Source organism: Strix aluco, chromosome 24, assembly GCF_031877795.1.
Source record: "Strix aluco isolate bStrAlu1 chromosome 24, bStrAlu1.hap1, whole genome shotgun sequence".
Taxonomy (NCBI): domain Eukaryota; kingdom Metazoa; phylum Chordata; class Aves; order Strigiformes; family Strigidae; genus Strix; species Strix aluco.
This window is the reverse complement of record NC_133954.1, coordinates 9,508,221-9,534,544: the sequence shown is the minus strand read 5'-3', so window position 1 is coordinate 9,534,544 and position 26,324 is coordinate 9,508,221. Positions and strand designations below refer to the sequence as shown.

The following is a 26,324-nucleotide window of genomic DNA, read 5'->3' as shown; positions in this document are numbered from 1 at the left end:
GGCCGCTCCCCCCGACCGGGCCGCGACGGGCAGGGGAACAACGACCGGGGCTGCCCGGTGGGGAGCCGGCTGGGCGGGAGGCGGGTTAGTCTCCCCGTGGAAAGTGCTGAGAGGGACGTGAAGGCGGGCGGTTTCCCGCCCGCATAATCCCCTCGCTGCCGCGGGGCGGAGGGGACGAGCCCGGTGCCGGAGACAGCGAGGCCGGGTGGAGGCAGCCGGGCCCGCACGATGCTTCGGGAGCACCGGTAACACCCCCCGGCCGCGGGGGAGGCGGCGCCTCCTTCCCGGTAGCGGCGGGCCGCGCCCCTATAGCCTTTGCCCTCTGCGTCCCGCAGATTCGCCACAACCCCTCCCGGCCTCCACCGTCCCCGAGGGGTGTGGGAAAGGCCTCGGCCCGGCGGGGGCTCCGGGGAGAACCGGGGGGGCAAAAAGCCCCCCCCCCTTAGCAGCCCGACCAGCCGCTGGCGGGAGGGCGGGGGCGGCGTGTCGAAAGTGCGGGGCAGAGCGCGCAGGCGCCGTTCTCGCCGCCGCCCCGGCCTGGTGGGAACAAAGGGAGCGCGGCCGGCGGAGGAGCGGGTGAGTGGGGGCGGCCCGGCCGGACCGAGCGTCCCTTGGCCCGGCCCGGCCCGGCCCGGCCCGGCCCAGCCTGGCCTGGCCTGGCGGCTGCGGGGGGGCGGGCGCGGGGCCGCAGCCTGGCCGGAGTGGGAGGATGGGGCAGGCCCAGGCTCCGGCCTCCTTCCCGTTATCGGCCGCCGGGGTGGCGGGGGGCTGCGCCCCCCACAGCCGGTCACGGCGGAGCGGGGTGGGCTCGGGCCCGGCCGTGCAGCACGGGCAGGGGGCCCGGTGGGGCTGGGCCTCCCCCCGCAGCACGCAGCGTTTTCCTGGCGAAGGCCGCGAGGGGGGAGCGCGGTGCTGGAGGTGCCCTCGCTGCGGCCCCCCCGGCCCCGCTTCAGGAGCGATCCCCTGTCGGAGTTTGTGCGAGTCCCGAGCTGAGCACGTTATGAGCCGGGAATTTCGGGAGGAGGTTCGGCTTCTGGTGCGACTCCGGTGGAGTTGTGGGAAGAGAAAGGCCGAAAAACACAGTGCGCTGTTATGGCGCTTTTTCCACGCACACGGGTGGGCTCGTGGCGGAAGGGTTAAGTGCGCTCCCATCCTGCGGGCTGCTGCTGGCCATCGGTGATGACTTTTTTTTTGTACCGTGTAAAGGAGATACTATTTAGTTTGGTCCTTTTTCCATTAATACCCAGTTTTCTGAAACAGTGTAAAATAATTAGATATATTCTTTCTATTTCTTAAGGGGGAAAAAATATCTGTACTTAAAACCTTTTAATATGAAGCTGACGTAAACCTGAGTGTTGTTTCACAGCTATTTAAGGCCAGATTCCTTGGAAAGTACATTCATTTTTCAAAGAGGTAACAGCTTAGTTTTTAGAAACCCTTTTGTCTTTATTTCAAAATTGGCAAACTTTTTGCTAGTCAATGGTAACTATAATAATTGAAGTTTCAAAGATTTGGGGAAGCAAAGGCATAATACTTAATAGCATGATATTCTTTTGTCTTTCAGAAGTACAAATATAATGTCAGGTGGCTGAAAATTTGCTTATCAAAATGTCAAGTAAGTTTCCAGATTTTTCTTCCTTTAACTTGATGAATTAAAGATCTGGTTCAGCAGAACCTGTTTGTGAGATAAACCTATTATTCCTTGCATTAAAAGGAACGATATGAAGTGTAGTCATTTCTGACCAAACTCTTGGCCTTAAATCTTGCTGTGGCTGATTTCTGGCATATTGTGTTCATAGGAAATCCAGATATCATAGCTCCTCCTAAATCTTGTTTCACAGCATTTTTGCTTACACTCTTTTTAACTGATGTGCATATAAATGGATTTCATATTCTTCAGTCTTACACCTAAATAAAAGGCTAGCAATATAGCAGTGGTGTGATCTTAAATTTTTTCTTTCCCCTGTGTGCTTTACGCTCTTCACTGGCAAAATACAGAATCTTTGAGAGTAGGATTTCTGTCTTGCTTTTGTAAATTGCTTTAAAATGTTTGTCGCAGCAGATGCCTTACAAAGAATTAATTCAAATTCTCAAGAAAAAACATTTGCTTACATTTATATCTTAACAGAAAGGCCATCTTATGCCCCACCTCCTACCCCAGCTCCTGCAACCGTAAGTATAGTGATTTTTCTCATTAACACAGAGCTGGTAATACAGCCTTTAATAACTTACCAGAGCAATAATTATGGAGTTGCATCACCTTTCTGTATTGGAAACACAGACTAGTTGTATTCCATTATTAATATGCTATGCATTGTTTAAATTAATCTCACTTTTTAAAGCAGTTTGTGAAAGAGAAGCTGAATAAAATTGTTTCACTTTTAAGGCTAGATTCTGCAGATAGTTAATTTTATGTAAGCAGTCAGTTGGCTTAAAATTATTCACAGAGGTTGCAACAGTATACTGGAACATTTAAGAAGAAACTGATCTATTTAATTCTAAAACTTCCCACTCAACTTGTGCCCAAATCATGGGCAAATTGTGCATTTCTTTCATGCTGTACCTAGACTGATTTTCAGTGGCATGCAGGATTGTGAAATTCTGTTATGTTGGGTCAGAGTAATAAAACACCCATGATGCCAGTCTTGTTTGAATTTCCTGAAATCACTGATATTTTGGAGTCTATGGCATGAGAAATATTTTACTTTCTACTCAAATGGTGTGGAATGGCACTGAGGCAAACCTGAACAGTAGTTTTGAATTATGTCCAGTTGCATTCACGCATCTGTAAAGAGGCTCTGAAGCACCAGCACGCGGCGCTCAGGAAAGCGTTCGAAAGCAAATGCAGCTCTTCTGTAGTGTCCGTGTTTCTAAACAGTGTGTGTTTTAGGAGTAACTTACATGAGAAAGTAAAATCTCTTGCACAGAAGAATGAGCGAAGATGCTATAGTGAAATTTTTTTTTTACCAAAGAAAATTTCTTGAAAACTGTTATCCAATAGAGTGTCCCTGATCTCTGCATCTGGGATGAAAACTGCAGGGTGGGATTTAGATGAAATGGGATCCTTCACATTTATTGTGCTCTACCTTACATCTAAAGAAGCTTGAAAATTACATAATGCATAAATACAAGTTACGTTCTTATAAATTTACATAAATAAAACTTCACTTATGTAGTTGGTTCAGAGTTTTCGTTTGCACACAACTGGGCAGGTTTGTGCCAGTATCAGAAGGAACACGATGGCACCAGCTCTTGCCGCTGGGCTCCTGCGTCGGGAGCTGTGCGTGTACACGCGTGGTTCCGCTGGGACCAGCCGGGGTACAGACGTTGTGAAACCCTGTACACTGACGTGGTGCGTTCTTTAGTCAAGTTAGAAGTCTTCAGAAACAAACTGCAACTAGTGACATGCATTACCTGTCTTACAAGCATCTTCTGTTATATATTTTAGACAGTCCTTGAGATGATAGTCTGTGTTCTGTTAATGAAAGTCATAAAAGTAGACAAATAACCTTGTTTATTCTTCCACAGCCAGTTCCAGTTACTACAGTCAACAAAATATCAGTAGTTCTCATAACTACAGTATTATAGCTGAAGTAAAAATTCTCCATGTAATGCGAGGTAGTTCCCTTGTAACGTTTAAATCCTGTCTTGCAGAAATAAAGAATTAAGCAGACGGAGATTACAATTGTCATCTGATTTTATTGAAGAGGTGTAGTTCAACATACTCAAAACCTGTTATTATGGTAATACAGAAAACTATAGTAAAATGGCGTCTTATAAATAGTGAATGTGTATGTCATGATCACAGGCATACAAATTGAGTAAATGTCAACTGCTGTGACTGAGTTAAAGTTTGGCAATAAAGTATTTGAAGGCTGACTGTTAAAGGGTAATTTTACTCTGTATTTGTATGTTTAGAAATAAACTAATTACAGTGTGTCTACGTATACTCAAACTTCTCAAGATAATGTAGTTTAGCTCATTACAGGTTGTTTTTGTTCAGTGTTTGTATTTGTCACACCTTGGTTCTTGGAGTCCTGAACCTATTTGTAGAATTTTTGTAACTGTAATCTAGAATGGGTCCAGTCAGCAAATCACTTTAAAAGACTGTTGGAATCTGTGTTTCTTATTAGGGCCCAAGTGCTACTGAAGAGTGGGACACTGTGGATGACATTTAATATCTAGAAACACTACAGGGCATTGAGAATCCTCATGGAGTGATAGGACCACCACAGTCAGGACCTGATCACAGTTACTGTTATAAATAGTTGATCTATTTTTTTCCAACAAAATTTGATTGGGAAGTGGGGGATAATGGAAAAAGTCAGCAGAGTGATTTTTGTGAAGAGGGGAATACAGTGAACCTTCTGCTACTTGATTGTATGTAAATGACAGGTAAGAAGGGGTTGTAAAGAAATTAGATTTTTCTCTCTGTTACCAAGGTGAGAACAAATTGATCCACTTCAAGAATGAATGAAGATGTATTGATTGACTTGGATTCAGTGATCTGTTAAGACTAGTTTGTATTTCTGACCTGTAGATCTTACTGCAGTGGTTCCTCAACTCTGTCAGTCTGCAGCCTACTCATTACAGAAGGATATCTCTCTGAATTGTCTTCTCTCCCAGCTTTCTAATCCCAGTTCCCCAAAATACTTAAATTTTGCAAACCACCAGGAAAGTCTTCAGATACGGGTAGTGGTGCACAGATGGTGCTTTGAGAGATTTTTTTTTTTTTTACCCCTGTTTACTGACAGTATAATGTTTGTCAGAAAGGCAGAATAATGGGAAGAAAAGCAGGGATTTTCATTGGTGTAGTAAATGTTGATACTGGGGATTTCTGCCCGATGACTGTGCTGTGTTGCCTTGTAAGCTTGACCCTTTGGATATAAGAGTATTTCTGAATTACTTGGTGGCTTATGTTGAAAAATTTTATTAGGCATGAGCTGGATTTATAGAATACTTGTTTAAATGAGTTACACACTTAATAGAAATAAAATCACCAACTTCAGACAGAAGTTTGTAGTGACTCATTTGCTTTAAAATCCTGTTTCCTTAATAGGTTTATACTGGAGTAAGTTTTGTGTTGAGAAGATACCAACTGCTACACCTCATTTGCTTGTTTAAATCTGGTTGCTTTTGCATGCCATATTGCAGTTCACTTTCATTTCTGTGTTTTCCTCGTTTGAGCTCATTTCTCATTCGTGTTTTTGTCTCATTTGTTTCCATCAGCAAATGCCCAGCACACCAGGGTTTGTGGGATACAATCCATACAGCCATCTGGCCTACAACAACTACAGGCTGGGAGGGAACCCGGGCACCAACAGCCGGGTCACGGTAGGAGAATCAACTATTACATCATCCGGCAAACAACAGGAATTGACCAGAAATGGCTTTAGAGTTAGGTCCTTCTGAGTCTTGGCTGCTGCCACTTCTTTATAAAAACAAAAAATTACTTCTGATTCTTATTCCCCACCTCTACCCCCCCTTCCCTTTCACGCTGAAACCTTTTGCAGGAAAATGGACTTCTACTCAGCAGAGAAAAAAATGTGGTAATTGTGTATGATGCAGAACTCCAAAAAGACAGACTTTGTGGTCTTCACTGACCACTGGAGTGATCTGTAGTGTGGGTACAAATTGTTGGAGGGAGGGAACTGCTCATTTATTGAGGTTTATTGGCACAAAAATAAGAACAGTGTGCAAACTGGAGATCATTGATAGTAATTGCATCATACTGTTGAGCCATGCAAGAGATGCAAGCCTTTATTTTTCTTTCCAGTCTTAGTCTGGTGATAACTGCAGAGTCCCAAGTTTACAAATTATTTTTTCAACCAAAGTGTGATTATAATAAAATGGAATCAGATCTCATGTACTCTGTCAGTGTGTGGAAAATGGATGTTATGTTCATTTTCCATGGAGTCAAGTGATGAGGGAGGTGACAGCTTCTTTCAAATACAGATAAAGTCCTGAGCATTGGATGCAGTTAGGAAACGAATAGACTGTGGAAATGTAACATTTTCATAACTAACACAACAGAAATAGAATAAATACCTGATTTTTTTAAAAAAAGTTTCTGTAATTCTCATAACTTTAAGGTTTTTCATGTAAAACTTTCTACCCCAAAACATCTGATTAGTTTGGAACATGATATCACAGTTTCTCAAGGAACAAATATATGGTGCTTTTAATGAAGTGTACTCTTGTTATGCCTCTCCTATAAACCATCTTTCAGACTTCATATATGAAGTTCATCTGGTTTATTAAAACGTTTACAGAAAAGACCTTCCCCAAACAAGCTGGAACTTGACTGAGCGTACTGTCGGAACATGTACTTTTTCCTTGTACAAGAATAAGTTAGGTTTTGTCTGAGAACTTCCATTGTTTCTGTATGTCATAAGCATATACAGCCTCCTCTGCCATGCATATACCAATATATGTATGGTGTCTTTAAATCCCTGTTAATTTAAAAGCATTAAACAAGTTCCGTTAATGTTTTTCAAATCCATCTGTATGTGTATATATGTATACATTTTGGTAATGCATATGCCTCATGTACATTATTTATACACGGTTCTGTATGCATTGTTTCATAGAGCTCCATAAATTCAGCAAAACAAAAAATACCAAGAGGAAAAAATTTGAAGGCTGAATACTGAACATGAGCCTTCTTGGCCAAATACAAGTATTTGCTTATCTATAGCTGTAGTCCTGAAAAATCTTGGAACTGCTTTATATTTTTATGAAAATGCTGCAACTTAACAGAACTTGCATGTGTAAGTGCTTGAAGCGTGGAGGTTTTCAGAACCTGCAGTCGATGGGGACTGTAACGTTCCTGCACTACTTCAGGAGAAGGCCCTGTCAGGTGTTCTGTAGGTCGGGGGGACAGGAGGGGATGAGCAGCTTCTCAGCAGCAGCAGTCAGTGCTCAGTGTCCTTTTGTTCAGCGCGAGCAATGTGCCTGACAGCGTGCGCACCTCGAGGAAGGTGAGAGCACAGGCTAGTGCAGGCTGGTCTGGACAGTTAAGTACAGCTGGGTACAGATAATGCACGTGTTGACAGCTCAGTTGCGTAGGGGTTTTTGTTTTTACATTGGGTAGTTGAACTGGCTCCAAATTACCACTGACAAATTTTGCAGACAAATATATTGCTAAAATGATTTGAAAAATAAAATACATCTCTAACTTCATGATCAGAAACTTTCTCCTTAGTTTTTTCACCTGTACAGTAGCCACATTAGATTTGTCGAAACAGGTAAAATAAATTGCTCATTAGAAGTGAGAAAAACAACCTGCTGGGATTGATGTTTCCATGTACTTTTCTAAGCTCTGTATTTCAGTTTTAAGAAGATGGAGCCCTTCTGAACATTTGTCTAGTTACTATGTAAAGTTACAGATAAAAGGGCAAATTTAAATGGGAAAACTCTTACTGTGAGGACCAGCTCTAGTTAGTACCTGTTCAGTTTGGGTCCTTTTTTTGGTGCTGTTCCTTGCTTCTCTTGGTGGGGGGTGTGCGGTTTGTTTGTGTTAACTGCACAAGAACGGGTGTTTTCCAACAGTGGTGTGTATAGAAACTGTTCAGTGTTCACGTTAACGAATGGATTTGTTCGGTTCTTTTATAGGCTTCCTCTGGTATTACCATTCCAAAGCCCCCCAAACCCCCAGACAAGCCCCTGATGCCCTACATGAGGTACAGCCGGAAGGTGGGTATACAGTGTCAAACAAGTCATAATAAAAACTAGTGTTCATATGTGCTAACAATTAATTGCTATTATCTTAGTTTCAGCTTCTAAACTTTTACTTCTAACAGCCTGCACATTCTTTTAAGGGAATTGTAAAGTACAGATGCGTTGCCCTTCAGAATAAAGGCAGCAGTAGTCTGTTCAGACAGTTGCCAATTTCTGGGGGGAAAGGTTTTCTCTAAAATGCTAATTACTACCACTGTCTCTGCTGACAAGGATCCACCCTGCCACATTCAGAAGTTCCTGTGACTTACTGACAGAACTTTTTTATATAAAGGAAGTATTCCTTGCGGTATACTGGGCTTGGTACAGTGCTGTAGCTGGACTGAAGAGTAGCAATGAGTGGACTTTGCATGTTCTCCTTCACCAACCTAGCCTGTGGCAACGCTTACTTCGCTGTTCTATGAACTGTTTGAAAGTAGGAGAGAGACTCTTGTGGAGTCTGAAATCTGATGGGGCATGGGGAGGGCATGTCAGCCTGTCTGAAGCGGGTGAGCCAGAAGGAATTTCTTCCACTTCTGGTAAAGTATCTTTACCAGCATGTCTGTCTTAGGCAAAAAACCATCAACAAAAAATAAAAAAAGTCAAGTGGCGCAGCAAGAAATAACACTGGCAGCTCTCTCCTCTTTTTTTTTTTTTTTTCCCTATAAAGTTAGAAACTTTTTTGGTGGAGTCAGAACTTGTTGGAACTCAAATTGATCAGCAAGACTGAAAAATATTTTGAAATGTTACATTCTGATCTGAAAAGCTCAGTGCTCTTTATCATAATCTACTGCTGGATGTGTTTACTCAGTAGCATTTTTTTTTTCCCAGAGATGCAGCGATGTGCATTTAAGAAGAGAATTAAGAGGGTTAAAGGCAATATTCCCATGAAACCAAAGCCATTTCAGCAATTGCCTGTTTCAGTAGATGGCTTCCTACTGACTTCCTGCCCCAGAAAATAATCGAGATAGTTTAGCCAGACTCATTCCTAACTTAATCCTGTTTTTCATGGTGATTCCAGAAAGAACACTGAGATGACAATATAAAATGTTTAATTTGGAAGTATTTAGATATCATTAGTAAAGCTCCAGCTGTTTCTGTTAAGGTCTGGGACCAAGTGAAGGCGTCCAATCCTGATTTGAAGTTATGGGAAATTGGCAAGATTATTGGAGGAATGTGGCGAGATCTCACTGATGAAGAGAAGCAAGAGTATTTGAATGAATATGAAGCTGAAAAGGTAAATGGAAGAAATCTGGGATGTTTATTACAGCTGATTCTTCTAGGAACTGGTCTGAGAAGAAAAATTCATCTTACCCATGCAGTGGTGTATGAGGCGTTCACGAGACCCCTGTATGTAACTTAAATGGAAGTATGTCCTGACACGTCTTTTAGATTTTTTTAAATAACTGTACATCAACTGTGACTGGTCAGTTTTTAGACCTAATTCAAAATGAAGTATTTATAATTGAGTGTCGATTTTAACTGTTTAATGAATGGATTTGATTGTACAACATCAGTATTGAAAAGATTGTCTCAACACCAAAATCCTCTTTCAAAACTGGTGCTCTGCAACTACTGCTATTGCCATGAACGTGTTCGTAAAAGACTTCCAGTCACGTAGGGCTTGGTTTTCATGGTGTAATCTGGTGTAACTCCATGCTGTGTAGTGGTTTGTTTCTTAATAGACCAATGGTACCACTTTTAGGATTTTCTTGTGGTTTTGTTTTGGTTTTATTGATCTTAATGACAAAAGATGCCAGCTACCTCGTGTCTAGGTTGGTAAGTGTTGAGGACCTTTACAAGACTGTTACTGTGCTCCTAAGGTACAAAGGGAAACTTGTCCAGCTGCTGTGTTGTACTTAAATCTGGTAGGCATCTGAGGCTGTGTGTAACCTGGTCAAATCTAAGCTGGTTTTATTCCAGGTCAGTAGAGAAGTCCTTCAAAGCTGGATGCTTCTAGTTTTTAAAAAAAAAAAAAATCAAGGAATTCTATTTTTTTAACTTCATAATGATGTTTAGATTGTAAGCTCCTTGGGGCAGGGGCCAACTTGTTTATATTTTTACAGTGCCTAGGTAGAAGGATTTCAGTCCTGATCATAAAAAACCCAAGATGTTTAGGTACTTTTAACAGTATTGTAGATTATATCTCATTTTTCATTGGAAATATCTCAAATCACTGTATGAAATCTAGACTTGGCAAATTTTAAAAGTCAAAGCAATTCAAAGAGAAAAATACTTCAAAGAAGGTGAAAATAGTGATGCAGTCCTGCTACCAGGAGGAGGCAGTAGTCTGGCTGCAGCATTCTGTATCATCCCAGTGCAGGGATGGATCAAAGAACGGGAAAATCATCAGGTACTTTGAAAACTGGTTCATGACATACTGGAATAAGGAAAGAGAAGAAATCAGAATCAAAGATCTAGTTAGAACGTCAGAGAATTATTGAGACTATCTTAGGTTAATTCATTTTTTAAATCTTACCAGTGTGTGTCTGATGGTAAATGCCTTGTTCTGAGGCGTTTGATTTTTAAATCTCAAAAACCAAAGCTATTGTGAGACTTCTCAGGTAATAAAACTGAAATGTACCTAAAAGCCCAGCTAGTGTTTTTAAAACATGAATGACTATGGAAGAAGTTCTAATTTGTCAGAAGACTGAGAGAATATGGTCATTTGTGTATCAGCCAGATGATTCAGAATAGCTTTGTGTGTGTAACTACAGTTTGAGTTACAGACTACAGTTATGTCAAGTCTGAAATCGTCCGCTGGTGCAATCAAACACTATTGGTCACGTTTCAGATAGAGTACAACGAGTCCATGAAGGCCTACCACAACTCCCCTGCGTACCTCGCCTACATCAACGCAAAGAGTCGTGCTGAGGCTGCGCTGGAAGAAGAGAGCCGGCAGAGGCAGTCACGCATGGAGAAGGGTGAACCCTACATGAGCATTCAGCCAGCAGAAGACCCCGATGGTAAGCAGAAAGGGTTTGTGTGCCCGTCCAGGGAGACGGTCTCGTTGCAGACCGACAGTGTAGAGAAGTAGATGCCGATACAGAAAACTCCCGTGTACAACTTTCACTTCCTTTCTGTTTTGGTACCTTCAGTACTGATTTTCATTATCACGTTTTATTTCATACAGTGAACAGCTGACTTTGTCTTGTTTCCAAAAACTAAGGTGGCAAGCCAGTGGCGAAAGTTATTCCAACCCTTAATTATGTGTGAAGTATTGCTTACAGTTCCAATCAAATAAGTCTGCTTAGAGCTCTGTAATGGCTTTAACACATGCGTTATAAAAGGCTTAGATGCCTGATTTAATCCAGCTTGAGTAGAATTTTGTGCTTTATTACCAGAAGCAAATAATTCTGACAGGCAGAGTTCTGGTCTGATTAAGAGCACCTGAACTTTGACTGTGTTCAACAACTGTCATTTGAGATTGTTTAGCAAATAAGTTACCCTTGCTGTTGACAAGTTGGTGAGAAGATTCTGAAAGTTTATTTGACTGCAAGGAAATGCACCCCACCCAGTGGGAAAACTCCCTCATACACCTCATGTCTACTTTTCATGACCAAATACTTGTTGAAACCTGAGGGTGAAAAATGTACTCAGTCAGTTACACCCTTTTTTTTTTTTTTGCCATTCCCCCTTGTAAAAGCACACCCTTGAGATAAAGCTCATGGCAAACAGCACCTTCCCCAGTGTGAGGTAACTGCAAAACGTATGTAAAGAGATTTAGTACTCCTGTAGTTGGCATTTGGGGACTTCAGTTCTGCTCTGTGCTATTGGGGCCAAGTGAACTCGACCAGAACCAGCTGCACGAGGCCCCGAGTTCCATCTGTTTACATCTGGGACAGAGCAGCAAGTTATTTTCTGTGACAGAAGTGTTACTTCTGTCCCATCCTGAGTGTCACTAGGGTCAAGAACTTTTAGCATAAAAGGAATCTTATTAAGAGGACAAAGGCACAACTTCAAGGAGACCAATTTGCTTAATACTTATTTGTCTCTTGCAAATCTGTTGTCTTCCCACTATTTTTCTTTTTGCTTCATTTAATCAGATACCTCAATCAGAAATTGAACATAACACTTTGAAATAAAGGAGATGGAAACGTTCGTTAAACTAGTTATCTTTGGTAATACTTGCTGGTATGGTATGTTAGGATTCTCAAGATCGATGTGAATAGTTGGAGAGTAATCTCCATAAGGAAAACTTGATGTAAAATAAACTCAACTTCAGGACTTTCCTACATGACATTATTCTGGAAGATAATTCATACTTGTTGCTTCACTGATTTTAATAGCCAAATATGAATTATACTCAGAAGTTTCTTCTAAGTTTATTTTCTCACCAATACTTAATGCTATTTAATTACTGTGCTTTAATTTCTAATCAGTTTGATTTGAATTTTTTTGTCTGTTCTGTAGGTAGGTTCTTAATACCAAAACTGCAGATTGCGTTTTGATTTTTATTGTGTTGAGAGGCTTTGTCTGCTTTCCTTGAAGAAATATAGAAAAAATAGGAAGAATTCTGTGGGCTGGAAGCTTTTGAGTGCTGCTAGATACAGGAAAACACATGGATTCGTTCTGCTTTGTAGCATCAAACTGAATTTTACTTTTGAGTGCCTAGTACAAACCACAATTCTGTAGTTCATGTTAAATTCAGTGACTAGATCGTAAGTGTCAAAGTTCAGTATCTTGCCATAAATTGGAAGCTCTTTTAATTTGATTAGAGAGAAAAAAAGACCCTTGACCTGAAATATTGTTAGATCTTTGTAGTTAATCCTCTAGACGCGTGTCAGACAAGACAGTTTAGTTCCTGTTGGGCTTCCTTTAATTTTTCTCTGCAAGAAGCTTATAAGGAAGCCAGCACTTGACCTGTGTGCTTCGGTACTCTTTCTCCTGAAGTGTGTTTTTTTTGGGTAACTGTTCTTTAGAGAACGGCATTTACTAACATAAATAATTGAATACTCTTAATACAGCACTAAGAGTTTTCACTGATGAGTAAACATGTAGCACTGCTTCATTATTTCATTCCTCAGTGTTTCAAAAGAATAAGTCTTTTCAATCTGTGCTGCAAAGGTTATTTATAGAGGAGTCACTCTCCTGCTGGTATTTTGCACTGGGTGTTGTTCTGGTAACATGATTAATCAGGAATGGGGTTTTTTATTTGGTGTATTAATAGTCCCTCTTACTCTGGAAACGTGGAAAGCAACACAGTAAATAACTGAGTCAATACAAATTTCAGACATGTGGGAAATGTGTGGAGACTCATCTCATCGCTGTTAGAGCTGTGCCAGGGTAGAGTTCTGTCCTCATGCTGTCTTTTTTCTGATTACCTGGTGTTCTATATTTGTTAGTATGAACTTTGACATGACAGCAGCCAGCGTTTGGGGTTTTTTTGGTTTTGTGATAATGTGGGTACAGTGTCATTAGATTGGTACTCATTTTGTGGAATTAAAGCAGTTACACCAAAAACTCTTGTTTCAGATTACGACGATGGATTTTCTATGAAGCACACAGCCACAGCTCGTTTCCAGAGAAACCATCGTCTCATCAGTGAGATTCTGAGTGAAAGTGTGGTGCCTGATGTCCGCTCTGTTGTCACTACAGCTAGAATGCAAGTTCTTAAACGCCAGGTTCAGTCTTTGATGGTTCATCAGGTAAAGAAAAATGATGTGAAGGCAGCTAAAACATAATGGTGTTGGGCTGCACTCCAGGTCTCGGATCATTTGATGGTCTGCATGACAATTCTTGCTGGGTGTCGGGGTGCTCGAACAGCTGATCTCCGGCTTGGGAGCTGCAGGATGGGAGGCTTCACCTTCTGTGCTGTCTTGTGTGGAGAATCACGCTGAGCACTGTGTGTTCTTTAGGATAACTTAAGTATTAATTCCATCGCTCTTCATCTTTATACATAACCCTTCTGCATGTAGTGTAAGTCTTCTGTTTAATAGGTACTGGTAGAATTGTGACTTCTGGGTAGCTTATGACTCATAATCTTGTTTGTAACGATATTTTATTACAGTAAATCCTCCCTATTGTACCATTTTTTGTTGGAAGTTCAATGCACACAAGGCAATCTAGTGAGGTCACACTTGCCCGTGTCACCTGGCTCTGACTGGACGCACGCCTGTATTTTTCAAATGTGTGTTAACAAAAGAACCCTGTCAGTATAGTCAGTGTCGGTGAAGAAAACAGAGACCAGAATTAGATAGGGATTTGTTGCCTTTTTTTAATGAACAAAAGAGGATTTGGAGGGGGGAGGAGGGTGCTACCCTGCTTTCCTTGGAACTGTGGTCTTTCTGCATTAGCAGATGTAACTGGGGGGGTGTGTATACACCTGTGGGGTGCATAATATGAAAGAAAACACGTACATTTTATGCTGGAAGTCACCTCAAGTACATACTGTTTTTCATTTATAATATGCCTGGCCAACCCTGAATTACTGCAGAGACCCAGTTACTGTACATACTTTTCCATATGAACTTCTTAGCTATTGGGTATTAGATCAAGGAAGGCATAAGGGTGTTATATGGGTATATTCTAAAATACTAGTCTAAATATTTTTGTACGTAGCTGTAAACTTTGCCCAGTTCTTCAGGTGACTACACAGTAAGGTTCTTCCCATCTATTTCATTTGCAGCGTAAACTGGAAGCTGAGCTTCTGCAGATTGAAGAGCGTCACCAGGAAAAGAAGAGGAAGTTTTTGGAAAGCACAGAATCCTTTAACAACGAACTTAAAAGGGTACAGCTCTCCCTTTTCTCCTCTGACTGTGAGGAATCTGCTAGTTACCCACTTGTGCGAGTGCTCTGCCCACTCAGTTCTGTGTTGGATCCTGCAGACACACGGCGGGGTCCTGGGGGGGAGCGAGCGCCGTGTTTGGGGCGTTTCATGCTCCGTCAGTGACCTTCAGTGGTGCCGTTCAGCCAGTGCAGGTTGGACGCGCCCGCAGGCTGGGCTGGCTGGGGAGCAGCTCGCAGGCGGCCTAAAGCCACTCGAGAACATCCTGCTCTGTCCTTGGCTGCGTTCTAATGAGGTTTAGTTGTTTGTTTATCCCCGTTTTGTGTGTGTGTAATATGCCTCTATCTCCCTCCCTAGTTCCTGAAGCTTTTAATCTAAGCTTTGTCAAATCAGAAGAATTATGCAGCATGTAGAAATACTGAACTCATAATTGGGTTTTACTGATGTTTTGGTTTTCAATGTGTAACTGAGGTAGTAAAAGAGCTTTCCTTTTTTTTTTTTTAAATGCTAGTTATGCAGTTTGAAGGTGGAAGTGGATATGGAAAAAATTGCAGCTGAAATTGCTCAAGCTGAGGAACAGGCTCGCAAGAGGCAGGAGGAGAGGGAAAAAGAAGCAGCTGAGCAAGCCGAGCGCAGTCAGAATAACATGGCAGCTGAGGAGGAACAGGCAGCCAACAAGATAGAGGAGAAGAAAGAAGAGGAGAGTGCTCCAATGGAGACAGGTAACTGCGTTTGACGACCAGCTGCAGAATCCTCAAAGGATCAGCACTGAAGGGTCTCTGAGGGTCCGAAGTGTCTCCATAGGGCTCGGCTGAGCCAGCGGTGCCCTGCAGTTGTGCTGTTAGTTGGCACAAAGGCTTCAGAAGAAAAACACTCAGAATAGTTAACTTCATCCTGAATGCAGGTGTTTGCTTTCTTCTCCTTAAATTACTCCTTTTTAAAAGGGGAGAAGGGTGAGATACCACAAAGCCCCATGTACTGCTTTGTCTGAAATGTACCCAAGGGAAAAAAATGCCTTCTAAAGCGAACTCCCCTTTAGGCATCGGTCAGAGGGGAGCAGCTGAGAGCGTCCCCTTGGGCTGGTGTCAGCGTTGAGCAAGGACGAGAGAGCAGCACTTCTCAGTGCTGCTCTTAGGAGCTGATGTGCAGGTGTTTCTGCCTTAGTGTTAGAAAATACTGTTGTATCTCAGAGTATCAGGGGCTAATACCTCCGTGAGGCATTACCGTGACAGCCCGAGTGTAAGGGAAAGGGGACCGAGGTGTTAGAATTGGAGTGAATTTGGGTTTGAGAAGGCACATTGATTTCTTGTGGCTGGACTGCAGAGGGCAGGCAGCGCCCGGGGACTCGGGTCCCTGCGCAGCAGGACCAGGCACATCCAGAGCACCCAGAGGCCTGTCAGAGCCTCTTGCTGCACGTTCGGAGTGACAGAAATAACTGCTCTGGAGTACTCGGATCTTACACAGATTCTGTTTCTTCCTAAATTGTAATTGTACAACCCAAGTAAATGTATTGGCATGTAAATGACACTGGGAAATATCTCCTTACAGAAGAGCCTCACCCAGAGGAGAGCACAGAAAACCAGCAGAATGGTGAAGAAGGAACGTCCACCCTGGATGATAAGGAGAGCGGCCAAGAAGGGGTCGACAGCACTGCCGAGGAGGGAACCAGCGACAGCAACACGGGGTCAGAGAGCAACAGCGCGACGGTCGAGGAGCCTCCCGCAGACCCCATCGCTGAAGATAGTGAGAAGAAAGAATAAATATTGACTCGTTTCATATGTCTCTTTTTAATGAAGTACTGTTTTGATTTCAAAATGTGCTACGCGGCTTTTGTATCTTCCCTGCCTGTATCTCTCCTCTCCAGAGGATACTGGCTTTAGTATCGTCAGGTATCGGCAGTAGCGGCTTAAAGGGGCTCTGAGAGGCCGGGGGTGTCTCGCAGACAGAAAAGCAAACTCTGAGTGTCTGAACGCAGCTGTAACAACGAGGAGAGGTGATTTCTTCCCTCAAAGGTAGTTCTGGCTTTGGGGCTCACAGCAGAGATCAGGGCACTCCCCTCCTCCCGGCGCCGTGACCCCGGGGAAGCTGCCATCTGTCCCCAGGGGCCTGTGGCCATGGGTGGCCGCGGTGACAGCCGCCGTGGTCACGGAGGCCGAGGGAGCAGCGCGGCTGAGAAACGGCCTTGACGGCGCTCGTGTCCCAGAGCGGCCAGCGGGCGCCCGGGAGCCGGCAGCTGGTAACAACCAGGAACCCCCCAGCAGCGCCGCGGCCGCCGCTGCCCCGCACACGCTCTGCCAAAGCCCCATCCGGGCAGCGTCGCGGGCTCTGGTGTAACTGTGGCTGTCTCAGGGCAGCTGCCCCACAGCTCCTGCTCCACGCAGCGCCGCGGGAGAGCCACTTCCCAAGGGCCGAGGATAGTTGAAGTAAATGATCTACCTTAGGGTTGGTTTTTTTCTGTGATGCCGGATTCTTTCCAGCCCAGTCTTGGCTTTTCTGTGCAACCGCTTTATTGGCTGCTGCGCCCTCCCGCTGTGGCCTCGGCCGGAGCCGTGGCAGAGGCCGGAGCAGGAGGGGTTTGGACGTGCTGGTTCTCTGGGCAGATGGTCACTAACACGGCACAAAGGGTCAAACAGCTTCGCTTGCCGTGAGCCTTCAGAACCTCTGGGAACTCTACGACTGTACTGAAAATGCCACATTTTGCCCTGTATAAGCAGAAGCCGTACTGAAGAAAAAAAAAAAATACACTTAATTGCAACAACAGGTAGAAGCCGCTCCATGAGAGAACACATGACACCTTCAGAACTAGGATGTTTGTATGGAATAGTGGGTATATCAGATGGCAATGTTTTTTAAACCCTTTTGGTCTTTTTTTTTTAATGGTCTAAAAATAATAAAGTCCAACCTGTTTGGTTTTTTTTAAACTTAAGAGTGGTCTGGTTCTTGTCTTCTAAGGTAATGCCTGTATTTGATTTAGGGCTTTCGTCAGCTGTTCTCCATCTTAAACCCAGAGGAGAATAAAACCACAGAATTCATTACTGAAACACTACGTACAGAAGGTTTTCCTGCAAAAGCACTTTGACAAACAAAGTAAAAATTCCCGAGTTGCTCCAGGCTGTGGTACAGACGCTGGCTGTGTCTAGAGGGGTCTCGCATGGCGGCTCTTGACTTTAAAAGCCAATGAAGGGAATTTGTAGAGGAAATGATACAAGTATTAGTGAACTTGTAGTCTCTGCCTGTAAGCTTTTAACCACTATCAGAAATAATTTTCCTGTTTAAACCAAGTACAATTTCCTACCTAAAGGGCTGAGGTATGAATTCACAAAAAGACACAATGAGGAAGATGCAATTGGGGTCCAAATACTTATACCTGATGCTATTTTTTTCCTGCTGATTATTTCTGCTGTTATTTTTAAGCACTTGCAGCTGTACTAGTTAAAATGCATTTGAGGAGTTTCTGTTTCCAGCAATTAAAAGGATTGCTTTTAGAAAAATGCACCTTGAGGCACTTACAAGAAGGGGGGAGTTACCTCGTGACCCATTTTGGTTTTACATTTCATAACTAACTGTGCCAAAAGGTGGTAATTCCGAGAGGAGGGTTATTTAACTCATTAATATGAGGAAACTTCATCACAAAAAAATGACGCTGGTTGAAATGTGCGAAAATTCCAATATACATGTACCTTCAGCTAGATACTCTCTTGCTTTGGGTAAAAAATAAACCCATTAAGCAGACATCAGATACACACTTGCTTCATGGAACAAGGCAGCTCTCGCCAATAATTAACGCTTTCAGATTTTCCAGACTGAAGGCAAAGCGTAGGACAGCTTGCCCAGCCTCTCCTTCCCGGAAAGATCCCAGTTACCACTTGTCCTAAAACCTCCCCCCACGCTGCAGAACCACCAGCATCGTGGATGCCCGACGAGCTTCTGCCCTTCTGGTTTCTCCTACTCGAGCACAGATGCTTATGCCTAAAAACTCTGCGCTCACTGATCTCGACCGCGGCCTGGCCTCTTCACATCCGTGCAATAACCCCAGTCAGGACTGAAGGGATTTATTTTACTTTAATTTCAGCCTGTTTGTTCAAACAACTTGTTTGCAGAGGCCGTGGTGTGACTCTATAACTGAGAAACCAGGAGCCCTCGTGTTGAAATTGTGAGTTCTGTGTTAAAATCACGTTATTCTAACCACAGAAGTCCATCCAAAGACAAGGCTGCTGCCCTTATGTTTAAAGCTGAAGTTCTGTTTATCATGTGGCATGTTCAGAAAGGTAATTCAGATTTCAAAGAACAAATGGGGTCACTCATTCCTGTCTGTTCTGTTCCCTTAATTCCATCCTGGACTGTTGGTGCTCCAGATCATGCGTGGGTTGTTCCCACCAGCTGAGCTCCCTTTAATGAAGCATTTTATAGAGATTGCTTTACATCTTAAGCTACACCTCTGAAGATTTATTTACTGCATTTTGCTCTTCTAAAAAATAATTTTCTTGAATGATTGTTGCTGCCAACATAAAGCTTTGATTTCTTAAATGATACCAGCTGCTGCCTGGACCAGGGGCTCAGGTGCAATCGGTTGGTGCGGGAGCAGGAGGAGACTTCACACCTCAGGTGCTGCAAACTCCTGTTGTGCAACAGCTTTTATCTGTGCATCAGCTGTGGGTTTTGAAGGCCCTTTGTGCTTTTCATCTGCTACATATTCTCAAGGTATATGTAAATAACAGTAATTATTGGCAAAGACGGGTGTGTTGCAGCTCGGGGTGTGTACCCGGAGGAGTGGGTGTCATCTTCAAGGGTAAAATAACTTCTCCGAGCACATGGAAACCTCTGGAACAAACGCCCAGTGGGTAGTGCTTGAACACTGCCCAACCCCGTGGTGCCCACAGGGAACACGAGCACCAGGGACCAGGAAAGGAACCTCCTCGAGGGACCAGCCTCGCCAGAAACGCAGCCCCTTTGCCGTGTTCCTGCCCCAGGCCCTGCTCAGCCCCCGGCTCCTTCCGCTGCCGCTGGGGCCAGGAGCCCAGAGCCCACTCGAGGCCTCCAGCCGCTGATGGGGAGCAGCTGGTGGGAGCTGCTGGCGCGTCCCTGCGCCCACCTGGGGGTTCTCAGCAGGACCCGAAACCCTCCCACGGGGAAGATGCAGCAGATAAAGCCCCCAGCTTGCTGTGCCTTTGCTGCTGGAGTCAGCTCTCTGCTTCCTCTGGGTGTTGTTTGGTAAGTGGGTGCAGGCTCCTGGGGCTCCTCCAGCCGTGGTGAGTGTCCCCAGCTCCTTGGGGGGGTAGATGTGGGTGCAGGCTGGTGAAGGGGGGTGGTGTGGGGACCCCTGAGGGCCCCTGTGCTGCTGGGGTCCCCTCGGGGGGGGCTGAGTGGTCTCCTGCAGGGTCCCTGAGAGCTGGTGAGCCTTTCACACCCACGGGGGCTGACAAGGAAATGAAGAGGCAAATCCAAAACACTGTATCATGGTGAGGGAGTTGTTTTCTTTGGTTGTTTTTCTCTTCAAGAAAAAACAGGCTTTTTTTGAGAGTCTGACTCATGCTTTGTGACCTCTGACATCACCACAGCTCTGTGTTGGGTTTGTTCTGCAGGTAAAATCAAGCAGGCAAAGGTTCTCTTCTGTATTGGGTAGTTCTCAAAAATATGCTTTTATCTCACCACAAAAATATACTTAGGAGAAGTTCTGAAGAAGCTCAGGTTAAAAAAAACTGCTCTTAAAGTTTTTGGATTTTTTTTTTGCATTGATGTGATTATTAGATTTTATCACCCCGAAAACCTTCTGACCTACAAAACTGAAATATAATAGCAGGTACATAGCATGGACCAGGCCCCAAAGGATAAATATTGAAATGTATTTAGATTGTTCAGAAGCAATTCAAGGGGCAAAACGCTTCACTCCTAGTGAAACCCAGAGGATTTGGCCTCTTAAGAGCTTTATGCACCTAAATGCCCTTTCAAAGCACTAACTTACATAGGTGATTGAGGTCAGCTTCCTGTGAAAGGCAAAAGTCTCCTGTTGTTTGTGCAGCAGCTAAACTTCAGGAAAAAAAAAAATCATCTAGAGAAATCAAACAAGGATTTAAAAAAAAAAAAACCCTCACCTGTGCATCACATGGGATAGTCTTGCAAAGCTGATCTGCTTCAAGCAAAATGAGGACTTCAACTGTAGAAGCTGTGCTTACATAAAGGATTATTCCTATGATGGAAAGAAATAAAACAGATTAATAGAGCTTTAGAGGGATCAAATATCAAAGTAAAACCAAAGGCTGGCACGGATGGGAGGCCAGGGCTGCTTGCTGCACGTAAGGAGATAGTTGCTGCCCCTCAAAGCTCATAGAGCAGCGACACGCAGCACCTTGGAGCGGGGAGGGGGGGAGATCCATCTGTTTCCCCCTTCGCCTGGGGGGGTCGGGGGGAGCAGCTCCAGAGCCTGGGGGGGGGGTTAACCTGGAGACACACACAGGGGGAGTGAGGGAGCTGCGGAGAGGAGAGGGGGTGTTGGTGAGCAGCCGCAGTATTTGCTGTAGCACAGGTTTATGTTGTCATGGCTGCGATCAGGGCTTCGAACTACACAATCATCCAGGCTGTGACTGTAACTCCCCACCGCGGGAGGCTGCGGGTTCTCCCAGCGCATCGTGCGACACGTGTGAATGAGGGGCTTGTGCGCCTCCGCTCGGGCCTGTGAGCGGCAGTTAGGGGCTTCCAGCTTCACAGAGATTATGGCAAATAGGAATTAAAAGCATTCAAACACTTGGAATTTATCTTCTCCCTTTCCCAACTTTCTAACAAGCGTGAGCTGTAGTGGGAAATGCTTCATCTGTGCCAAAGGGATCCTTTGGAAGAATCCTGTGCGTAGGGCAAGGAGAAAGGCTGTTCCCAGACAAGATACCTCGTGAGGAAGGGGAGAGAAGTGCTTTACTGGAGTGTAGGTGAGGCTTTAGGTGGTGTATGCCAAGGGGGAGGCTCTGGCTTCCAGCACTGGCTTCGTGAAAGCGCTGCTGGGTGGTGGCTTGAGTCTCTCCATGTCTTGTACCCAAGGACGGAACCAAGCTGAAGCCACGTCCCTGCACAAACGGCAGAAATTCAAATATTAGCCCTAAGTTTTATCTTTAAGTTGCTCTCGGATAAATGTGACCAAATTGAAGAGTGTAAAACCGCTCTTGCAGCAGCCCAGGTGTGTATGGGCTGATCCCAGGAAAAGCTCCACACAGAATTCCCTCCCCCTGGCTCGGGGCGGGAAACGCTGGGGCTCCCCCGCGGGTCACTCCTCTCCCAGGGAAACCCGCGTCACTGCTGCTTTGCCCTCGGGTAACTTGATACAACCCTGCTCAGTAAACCTGCCGCAGTTGATTCAATTAGTCAATAAGGGTAATTTATAGTTGCCTTAATTTAACTTTCAATGTGACTTAAGAGAAATTGAATTAAGATCATGTTAATTCTGAATAAGAGTGTCTTTGTGTGGGTTTAATGCAGTTTAACCAATCCACTTCAGTCCATGTATGTTAATTTATCAGTATATCCTTGTTCAGGTAATGAAAAAAAAAAATTAATCCAGAGGACAAAGTTTGTTAGTAATGGTTTCTGGGATTTTTGAGTGTGTTAAATAACTTTCACTTACTATCAATGCTTTGTACCACGAACTGTCGGTGCTGAGGAAGGGCAGGATCTCAGTAGAGTAACGAGGACGCACCAGTGTTTTGGCTCGAGCAGTGCAGGTGCAATAGTTAGCACAAAGTTTTGTTACCTCTTACCTGTAGTGTGTTAGAAACTACAGAGCGGGGCCCTTCTAGGATTTTACCGTGAGAGCAGCCGGGTGCGAGTGACCTGCAGCCCCTCGTGAGCAGCAAAGCTTCCTGCCGGCTTCGGGGTCCCCCCTGGTAACCTGTCGCCCTGGAAGCACGAACTGCAAATTGCTCTCAGTCCACTGCAGGTTTTGTGCTCACGGGTGACCTCGCTGTGAGCCCGAACGTGGGTTTGTTACGGTTCTGGATCTCACCTTGAGCAGAAATAGTGTTTTGCCTCGCGGTGGCTTCTCCACTGAACTGGGTTTAAGGCCCCACACCTTTCCTTCAGTTCTTGCACAACTGTTGGTGCCTCGAAGGAGCCTGTGACACTTGAGCACGGTTTTGAAGGCTTAACCAAGTGCTTTGATCCCTGGTTTGAAGTCTCCCCTGTGTACGCAGAGTCTTGCTGACAGTGACCATTGCAATTCTCTCCCTGGTGGGACTTGTACCAACAGCCAAGTGGAGATCAGCTACTAGACCACAGGCTTGAAAGCACGGATCCTGCTCGGGTTTAGGTCTGTCTCACTGTTTTTGTTCTCAGTTCCCTTCTTTCACTTTGACGCTTTTTTTCACGGTCTTCAAGGGGCTTTTTGAAGTGGTTTTGCAGTTATCAGGCTGATGTCTTATTTTGTTGTAAATTTATCACGTACAGTTTCACTTGTGACTTATAAAAGTCTATAATTTCTGTAAACAGCTAGCTTCAATTTGCTTTTTTTTCACTAATTCTATTAAAAAGGCAAGAAAAAGCCCTTTTAATCCTGACACCAATTTGGGGGCAGTGGGCGGTGTGGAAAGCCAAACCAGAAAGAGTGACAGTAACAATGGAAACAGCGTGAAAAATCACAGTATGATTTTTTTTTTTATTATTATTATCTTTTAAGCCCAGGCATGAAGAATGCCAAATCTGTGATAGAGAGGACTGGATGAGCTCTTCTGGAGAAATCACTGAGGGGATTATTCGCTGTTTCTATATCCAGTTTTGTTTCAAATACAACACCAATCTCCTGCGGTGTCTTTTATACCTTTTGAACGCGGTAACAGACTGGCAGGGAGGATGCTTGCCATGGGGCCAGCAGACACTTCAACCCTCAGTTCTGTCTAGGAGCCATAATGCTCGCTCTCTATCTCCCTGAACAGCTCATTGTTCACTGCTGGTTGATATCCTGTGGGAACTTCCCAGCAGTTTCCCCACCTGTGTGGGAATGAAGCCCAGGGAAGACTCCAAAACCCTCTCTAGCCGTAACCAGTGCTCATGCCTCCTCCCCAGCACAGTTTCTCTAACATCCCAGGAGGTTTTCTTCCTATTTTTTTATCGGCTTTCCTTTCCCTACCTGTCAGTGGAGTGTCCACTGTCTCTTATGTGTTAGCTCAGGCCAAAAAGGATCCGTTTGTTCATCACAGGCCCCTCCAAATACAAACAGCCCTGGTAGTGTGGGCCACAAAAGGCAGCAGATCTGGGGGGAAGCCGTCAGCCCTGGTGGGGGGCTGAGGGGACAGAGGAGCAGCAGCTCCTGTGGCCAGTGGCCAATTACCCAGCTCATCCTCTGCCCCTCGGTGCTGGCAAGCAGAGAGTCTGTGTCTCTGCCAGCCTGAGCTCTCCCCACCAGCATCTCTGGGTATGTTTCCCTCGTCACAGTTCAATTCCTGCACTGCAGGTTGAGGAAATTGCTTTAGTGCAGAGCAGATGCCAGTCTGCTAAAACTGCTTTTTCTTCTCCAAAAAAGAACTCAAGAGAAGGTCCGTCACCTGTGACACAATGCAGGCATGAGGGAGGTGAATTCCCAGCGACGCCAAGCGTGGCCCTTCCCTCCTGTGGCTGACCAGCAGGCACCGTGGGCAACTGCACCCCCTGATAGGAGCCTGCCTGCTGCACAGATTGCTTCCTCTGCCGGCAGGATAAGGATCTTTTAATAACCTCATGGTGAGATCACAATCATGAGATATTTTTTTCAGGGCATCCCCTACAACCACTCTAAGAACTCCTCTTGGTGAGGAGTCCCAGCTCAGTAATGCTCTTAATGTCAGGAATTTACTCACAATTTCACTTCTGCTATTTCGTTTGCTTGAGGAAGGACTGTGCCAAAGCCCCCTCACCCCTTCCTCGAGTAAACCTACTGACTTCAGCACACGAACTTTCCCTGCAGGCCCTTCCGACGCCAGCTCGGGAGCTCCAGAGCTGAGATGGGTGTTTGGGCAGGAGGCAAAACTGGAGGCGGGAAATCCCAAAGTTCTTGGTTCGGCATTGCCGGGCAAAGCAAAACAGCAGAGGAGACGTCAGAGTCCCTCCCTGACGTGAGAGGAGGGACGTTCCTGGGAAGTGGACAGTTGAGTGAGGTTCGCCTTTAACTCACCAGTGCTGCTGCTGCGTGGCTCTGGCTTCCCGCAGCGCAGGGAGAAGCCCTTCCTGGCGCTTTGGGTCGCGAAGGAGCAGAAGAGCAGAGCTCGAGCAGGGGGATGTGGCTGGGGCTCCCTTCGCAGCTCCGTGCTGGCTTGTCCTGGGGCAGGGAAAGAGGAGGACGGGTCAGCAGGTTGCAAGGGACCTACGATACCTGGGTTTGAACTGCGATGCTTTTATTTGTGTGCAAAACCTTCCTCAGTGCTCAGCCTGAAGCTGGACTACAGTAAGACCAGTTTGTCCACCTGAAACTGCTCGTGCCACTGGCCCGGTGCCCCCTGAGATCCCCGCAGCGGTGCGGTGGGTTCCTGTGCGGCCACGGGCAGAGCTGCCTGCAGCTGCACGGACTCTCCGCCTGCTGGGAAAGCGGCGTTTCAAAGTCTGTTTTCATCTCAATTCACTTAAAGCAAGATTAGTGGAAAATACACAAAGGCTTTGAATTCAGGATGTAAAAACACCTTGTGTTGTGCTTTCCTCAGGATGAATTACGCCTTGAAGTGCAGTAGAGCCTCATGAGTTCTGCTTTCTAAGGTCACACAGCCTGTGCGTGCTGGCCAGGCCCGGGGATCCTCTCTGCCTTGGGATGTCCGTGAGACTGAGTGGAAGGACAGACTGCAAGGAGTCCAGTTCTACACACAGGACCTAGATCAGAAATACAGGAACAAAATTCCCATGAGAGATTTCATTGCTGAATGAGCGGCAATTTAACGTCAGTTCAGTTCAAGATGACATGTTTCAATTCACTTCAGTAAATTCAATGTTTCAGTTCAAGTGGAACCAACCTGAACTGAAATCTTTCCTTCTGACCTAACTTCCTGTGGAATTTATTAGGAACTGCATTTACTTTTGAGAAGCTGTATTGATGAACAACTGCCATCTAGCTCTAGTACTGTGACCTGGAAAACAAATTTTAATCACTGATTTCCGCTCTTCTTGCAGTGGAGATGAAAAGAGTAACCTAGGTTCTAACATAAGACTGAAAATACTTGGTAACTTGTTGGTTTGTTGGTTGGGTGATTTTTATTTTTTTTTTTTTTTACATACAGCTAATTTAGCTTTAGGGTAACAAATGCATTCTAGTGAGCAAACAGCACAGTGTGGCTTTCCTGGGCATAGATCAGGCCTGGCTCTGAGGAGAGCGGTGTGTTTGTTCATGCAGGATCACATTTTTGTAAAAGATTAGCACATGTGTTAAAAAGAATATGTCAAAGAGACAGAATCACTAAGGCATGAAATAGACTGCAAATATACACAGTCAAATTAAGCAAAGCTTTAATAAATGTTTTGAGAACTCCCTAGGTATAATACAGGACTGACAAGAAGATTCTGTGTCATAAAGACATAGTAAATTGTTTATTTTAAAATATTCCCATTCATTTTAAAGGAAAACAATTTGCTTTAATTGGCCCTGACAACACATAACTTGGCATGTACCAAAACTGTGACATTAAAGCTTGGGAGTACGTGCAGAAAAGAAACTGCAAAGCATGTGCCTGCCTCCTTTCTCTCGTTGTCTTGGGCTTCAGCCACCGTGGAGCTGGGGATGGAGTCACCCAGGCGCTGCCTCTCCGGTAGCACTGCGAGTACAGAGCAAAGCTGGGCGCTCACGCCATGCTCTGCGAACCCATCACTCCCCCAGGCAGCCCCGTCACTACCTTTAAAGGCTTTACACCCACCATTTCTAAGTATTCTGCCTGTACCTGAGAGAAGT

General features: G+C 44.8%; 1 protein-coding gene across 6 annotated transcripts; it reads left to right on the top strand.

Annotated features, from left to right (window-relative positions):
- Positions 1–375: 375 nt before the first annotated feature.
- On the top strand, positions 376–16,219 carry SMARCE1 (SWI/SNF related BAF chromatin remodeling complex subunit E1). 6 transcript variants are annotated; one of them, XM_074849330.1, is made up of 12 exons: positions 379–576; positions 1,565–1,615; positions 2,129–2,172; positions 3,655–3,743; positions 5,230–5,397; positions 7,615–7,695; positions 8,822–8,953; positions 10,511–10,682; positions 13,192–13,364; positions 14,345–14,446; positions 14,955–15,165; positions 15,992–16,219. In XM_074849330.1, the coding sequence occupies exons 4-12, from the start codon at positions 3,741–3,743 to the stop codon at positions 16,201–16,203; spliced, it is 1,254 nt and encodes a 417-aa protein (XP_074705431.1). In that variant the 5' UTR covers positions 379–576; positions 1,565–1,615; positions 2,129–2,172; positions 3,655–3,740; the 3' UTR covers positions 16,204–16,219. The 6 variants fall into 6 exon arrangements, with proteins under 6 accessions (XP_074705429.1, XP_074705431.1, XP_074705432.1 ...); XM_074849332.1 differs by having other exon boundaries at positions 400–576; positions 5,230–5,334; XM_074849328.1 differs by lacking the exon at positions 3,655–3,743 and having other exon boundaries at positions 376–576.
- Positions 16,220–26,324: the final 10,105 nt, after the last annotated feature.

Excerpts from the sequence above, each read along its gene's own strand:
- SMARCE1 (XM_074849328.1), top strand. Across the intron at positions 2,173-5,229 it reads CTACCCCAGCTCCTGCAACC|CAAATGCCCAGCACACCAGG; the intron begins GTAAGTATAGTG and ends TGTTTCCATCAG. Across the intron at positions 14,447-14,954 it reads TTAACAACGAACTTAAAAGG|TTATGCAGTTTGAAGGTGGA; the intron begins GTACAGCTCTCC and ends TTTAAATGCTAG.